General features: G+C 37.6%; 1 protein-coding gene across 1 annotated transcript; it reads right to left on the bottom strand.

The window, feature by feature from the left end:
• Nucleotides 1-1,079: 1,079 nt before the first annotated feature.
• On the bottom strand, nt 1,080-1,926 carry LOC141846625 (kunitz trypsin inhibitor 5-like). The gene has a single exon (XM_074734662.1). It carries the CDS (start codon nt 1,838-1,840, stop codon nt 1,217-1,219), a length of 624 nt encoding a protein of 207 aa, XP_074590763.1. The 5' UTR covers nt 1,841-1,926; the 3' UTR covers nt 1,080-1,216.
• Nucleotides 1,927-5,905: the final 3,979 nt, after the last annotated feature.

Genomic DNA, 5,905 nt, shown 5'->3' with positions numbered 1-5,905 from the left:
TCATTGGACTCTTAATATTCTCTGTACATGAATAAATAAATATTAAATTGATATATGTATATTTATATGTGTATAATTGTTTTAAAAAGGGGATTAAAATGATCTTTAAAATATTGAAACAGGATTAAAATAATTAAATTATTAAAGGGTAAATAATTGATGTATTTCCTGTTCGCACATGGATTCATCTGAGGGATTTAAAATGGGAAAGGGTGTTTTTCAAAATTCAAATAGATATTCTCATTTATTCTGCTATTGATACTTGTCTTTTTATACTACTTGACCTTTTATTTCTTATGTTGTTGATATTACATCTGGTTAATACTTATCCTTACTTGCAAATTTGCTTGTGATACCTAAATGAATGAATAATATTTAATTTGGTTGAGTTGATCGTTCAGACCAAATCATGAAGATACATACTAAGAATGTAACAATGATGATAATTAATGAAAAAGATATAACGTGAAATGAGATAAAAGAAATTGATAAATATTGAAAGGTGTTACTATGAGCTTAATTTTTATACCAGAGTTATATACCAAAGTACTGGACCGTACACCTGAGTAATGGTGCGAGACGTAGTCCTCGGTCCAGAGCACGTGATCAGCCACATATCGTTGTGGTAGGGCAGAGGCCGCGGTCAGTGTTTATTTGTCTTCCACCAGTGAGGGCTAGAGAGAGAGCTCGTACGTTAGATAACGTATGCGACGATATATTCTGAAGAGGCGTTGTTAGCCTAGAGCATGAGATTGTTGATTATTTGATTTTTCTACTCTGATGATATTGACTTATGTTATATTGCTTATACAGCTGTTGACACTGATTATAATAATTAATTATTTATGATGAGATTATACTGATGATAATTTGATATAACATGATTAAATAATCATGATTGAGATAAATTATGATAATCAAGTTGAGATATGAAATTAACATATGAACTGTCTCATGATTTAGCCTACATTTTCTGTCTCATGATCTTGTGTTTTATTTTATCTTGCCATACGAGTGGACCTGATCCTGTCTCCTTGTTAAGCTGATAGAGATATTGAATTAGGCACCAAACATTAAGATATTGTTATAAAATCATTCAACCATCACGTTTCCAGTAGATACCTATATGATATGACAAGGAAAATCCACATCTTTATTTCATAGCTTTTATCTAATTGATCGATGAAACAGGTAGGAGGACGACCACTGAAGTGAGCTAGTTTGCATATCCTGGATGTGCATTCGTGAACATGACCGGAAATGGGTCGCCGTCCAGCCCCAACCACCTGTTTTCTCCCTCCACAAACACACCCAGATCCCCGCACACCACCTTGCAGTCCTGGCACACGCTCGGGCAATGCACCAGCTTGTAGTCCCTCTCCCCGTACCTCTCTATCTTGAACCAGTTGCTCGCCGTCCCAGCGCCGGGGCTCCCCTCGACGCCGCCGGAAATCACGTACCGCCGCCCGGTGGACGCGTCCACGTCGCCAAGCCGCCACACCGTCGACTGCACGCAGATGGTTGCCGCGGAGAACCTCACGTTGAGGTCGGTCGACATCTTCACGAACTCGCTGCCCTCGGGCGCCGGCGAAAAGATCACCGGGAGGCCGGAGTCGACCTCCAAGCCCTCTTGAGCCACTGCGAGCGGGCATGCAAAGGAACTGTCGTTGCTGCGGGCCGCGAGAGTGAGGCCGCCGCCGCGGCCGCGGATGAGGGGGAGGATGTAGTACTCGTGGCCCGGGCGCAGGCTCCGGCCGTCGGTGTCGCGGACGGAGGCGAAGCTCGTGGCCTCGGCGGAGAGCGAGCAGAGCAGGAAGCAGAGGACGACCAAAAACTTCATGTCAGCGATGTTGTCGACTGCCGTGTTGGAACTCGAAACTTAAACAAGAACGGAGAGATTTACCAAACGCAAGGTTGACTTCCAATTGAGTTGGTAAGATAAGAAGAAAATATCATGGGAAAGGGACAGATTTCGAGAAGTGGATAGATCTTAATTAGTCAACGGGCGGCACCAAAGTCAAGCTTTCAAACAGTTGATTATCACTAAAAACGTGCTGAGTGGCATTGGCTTATCCACATACACGTCAAAACAGCTCTGTATTATGCAATGAATTGCATTGTCAAGGATAAGAGTAGGTTTATAGCCGTTGGGTTAGACCCGCCGGGTTGGTCTGCCCTGCTAAGAAATTTAGACGGGTTGGATTGAAATTTTATCAATCCATTTTAAGATGGGTTGAGGTGGATTGGCCCGCCTAGGCCCGCGACCGCGTGGGTTGGCCCGCGGCGGGCTTGGATTGGCCCGCGGGTTGGGAAAGTTTATTTATTTATTTTAAATTTTAAAATTAAAGTATAAAACTTAATGAATTAGTGGGGTTCATCTATTTAAAATACAATTTAAACTTATAAATTATAATTCAAATTTAAAATTTTCAACTTAATCAATTTAAATTATACTTCAAACTTAAAATTTTTAATATTTTTAATATTTTTTTTATTTTTTAACATGCCCGCGGGTTGGCCCGCCTAACCCGCGGCCCGCCTTGACTTGAGTTGGGTTGGAGATTTTTCAACCCGCCAAATTGGTGGGTTAGTCCGCCCCGGTCCGCCATATGATGGACCCGTCATGGGTTAGCCCGCCCCGCCATGGATTGACCCGTTTGACAGCTCTAAGTAGGTTGCATAATGCTTATCCACATGTGATTATCTCTAAAAACGTGCTGAGTGGCATTTGCTTATCCACATACACGTCAAAACAGCTCTGTATTATGCAATGAATTGCATTGTCAAGGATAAGAGTAGGTTGCATTGAATGGTAGAAGGTACGATTGTTTGATAGCAGAACAAGAAGTTGTAGTGGTCAAACATTGCAGCTTGGCCTCGCGTTGCCACTTTACAAAGAGTGGGCATTTAATTTCCTGCCTACTTGCGTCTATCTTTTTTGCCTACCATTTACTTCTCTAGCTTTACGCTACATCATTGACAATTGTGAGTCATGGGTATATCATTCTCAGGACATAGTTGAGTTGGTTATGACGAGACAGACTTATTGAAGTGGACAAGGGTCGAATCTCGACCGAGCTGAGGTAATACCCTCTCTCATCGTGGTCAACTGTAACTTTTCAATTTATGTCCTCATAGATGATCATAAAATTGATCATGTTAGACTCAGAACCTCAGGCTTTGCACGAGCAACTAATGATTCAGATCAACTTATAAGTAACAAACAAAGTAATTGTAGTTGACATTCTTAGAAAAAAGTGTTGTCCATTAACCATTAACCAGTTGATACAAAACATGAGAGAGAAAAATACAGATCAAATAGAGGTTATTGCATGATTCATCACTCATATAGTAAACGTAAGTAAAAAATAATAAATTTTATATTGAAAATGGACTATTATACACTAAAGAGGGTAAGTTCTATGTGATTACATTGAAAATTTGAAGAGACATCATAAAAGAATGTCATAACTCCAAATGGGTTGGAGATCCTAAAATCAATCACTTGTTAGATCCCATAAGAGGGGCTTAACTCTTGCCAAACTTGCCAAAAGATTTTGGAGCAAGCTTTTATGTAACTTGTCTTGGATTTGGACATGTCAATCGCCATAAGTAGATAACTAGATTGAGTGAGTGAATACCATTTTATAAGTTTATCTTTGACACTATATGAGTGATAATAACAAAAAAGATTAAATATGTTAGATATTGGTCAATTTCCTTAGAACTTGCACCATATTAAATCAATAGGAAGGAGATCATCCAAAATTGTCTTTGTGAACCACTAGCTTACTCCAAATTACTTGGTTACCGCCTATGAAGGATCAAAGCCATCTACATTCTAGACGCTAAAGAATAGCATGAACAAGATGAACGGATATATTCTTATTTGCACAAGATTGGTATAAAGATGAAGAAATGCACCTATCAAAAGCGGGGACTCAAAGTTTCAAGTTGAAGGCATTACATTAGTAGCTATGAATTAAGTTCTTTAAAGAGTGAGGAAATCTGCCTAAAACCTTAGCCTCCCCTCTGACATCAATGCTCATTTTGTCTTCAATATGTGAATTCTTAAACTTTTCTAAAAACCCAATTAGAGGGTAATCTAAGTGTGCTCCTACTAACACATCAACCAAAATGGCATAATATGGAGACACATCCACCACTGCTTCAGTCAATGCATGCCCCTCAACCCTCATGCATTCAATTTTATTTAAATGAAACATATGAGGATGATATAGATAGACATAAAATTGTGCTTCTAAGATAGATGCAACTCATTGCAAATGTTGGAGTTTAGGAAAAATCATTAGGGTTAATTATTAAAGGTAGTCATATCTACCTATCTTTATTGCTCATCAGTACATCATTAAACTCTAATCCTTATAATACAATACATGATATTTGAAATTAGTCTCCTAATATTTATGATTAGGATTTTAATATTTTCTGGATATATTTAGTCTTTTAATTTTTCTGTGAAAGATTATTCTATTTTATTTTTTTCTTTGTGTATTTTTTAAGTATTAATAAGTAATAGCACTAAGGTTGAGCAAACTTGGTTAAGTAGATTGGACAAATTAGAGAGGCTAAGTGAGTCGAGTGAAACTCATGCGGGTGAAATAAGTTGAACAATTGGTGGGTAAGACTATCGAACATATAGGATATGCCAAAACAAAACGAGTCGATCAAGGCAAGTGACCAAATGTGTCGACAAATCAAGTAGACGAGATGAGCTAAACATGCTAAGTAAGGTGGATAAGTAAAGTTGGCAATGTGAAGGTAGGTCAAACAAATCAAAGGGGCCAAATATATTGGGTGGGCCAAACAATTTAACAAACTGAGTGAATTAGATAAACTAGGAGTGGAGTGAAGTAACTTGTTATTAGACCTATGGAACTAAGCTAGACATCAAGGATAGATTATATAGATAGTAAAGGATAGTTTAGTGTACGAAGTTTCTGCCAATATAACGTATCTAGGGAAAGTTTTATTATACGTAGTCTTGTTTTGCTTTACAAGAGATTGTTTTCAAGACTCAAACTCGTGGCTTCCAGGTCACACGACAATTTTACTATTACACCAAGACTCTCCTTCATAGATTATATTGATAGTTAAAAAAAAATTAAAGGAGCTTAATATAAGGGTTAGTACAAGGTGGAAAAGTGAATGTAAGAAAACCACATAGTCATGGTAGTTAAAGTGAATTAAGTTAGACTATCTATATAGATAAGAAGGTAAATTAAGGTAAATTGTAGGCTAGGCTATCAGGCCATCTAAAAGGGAGAAGAGGTTTGGGTAGACTAGGTTAGGCAAACCAAGAGAGTTGAGTACAAAGGAAATAAGATCTATCAAGTGAACTAAGCTAACCAAGTGAGCCGAATGAACTATTATTTGTACAAATATATTTAAAGTTGTGTGAACTATTTTTTGTCTCAATTGTATGAACCAAATTAAAGAATGTGAAACTATATTTTATTTTAATCTACTTCATCCTTTAATGTACATTATTTTATTCTTTATCAAGTTTCATTCTATGAATCAAACTGCACAAACAAGAAGTGACTATTCTCTTCTGCGAGCCAAACCCACCATAAAGCCTCAGGTATTCACAATTGAAGGCTTAATTAGCAACATAGTCCGACAGTCAAAAGCAGAATGTTGGAACACAAAAAACCCCGTGATTAGTTAGTTCCTTCTTGCTGTCCAAAGAACTTCTAACACATTCAATAAAAATAATTATCCTATATTCTACGTGTAACTTTTGTGTAACATTACAATTGAATCTATGATTACATTGGTATATCGTAGAATAAAACAATGGGAAGTGGGGCTCTGGCGGAACAAAATATCCCAAAAACATAATTGCTATATAAATTAAAAGAAAATAAAAGAGAGTGAAGAA

This window comes from Curcuma longa, chromosome 15 (genome assembly GCF_044706935.1).
Source record: "Curcuma longa cultivar G26 ecotype Majalengka, Jawa Barat chromosome 15, ITB_CL_G26_1.1, whole genome shotgun sequence".
Taxonomy (NCBI): Eukaryota; Viridiplantae; Streptophyta; class Magnoliopsida; order Zingiberales; family Zingiberaceae; genus Curcuma; species Curcuma longa.
The sequence above is the reverse complement of the archived record's forward strand: the minus strand, read 5'-3'. Positions and strand labels throughout refer to the sequence as shown.

What these genes read in the sequence shown, in the direction of transcription:
- LOC141846625 (XM_074734662.1), bottom strand. Translation starts at nt 1,840, where the DNA reads ATGAAGTTTTTGGTCGTCCTCTGCTTCCTGCTCTGCTCGCTCTCCGCC.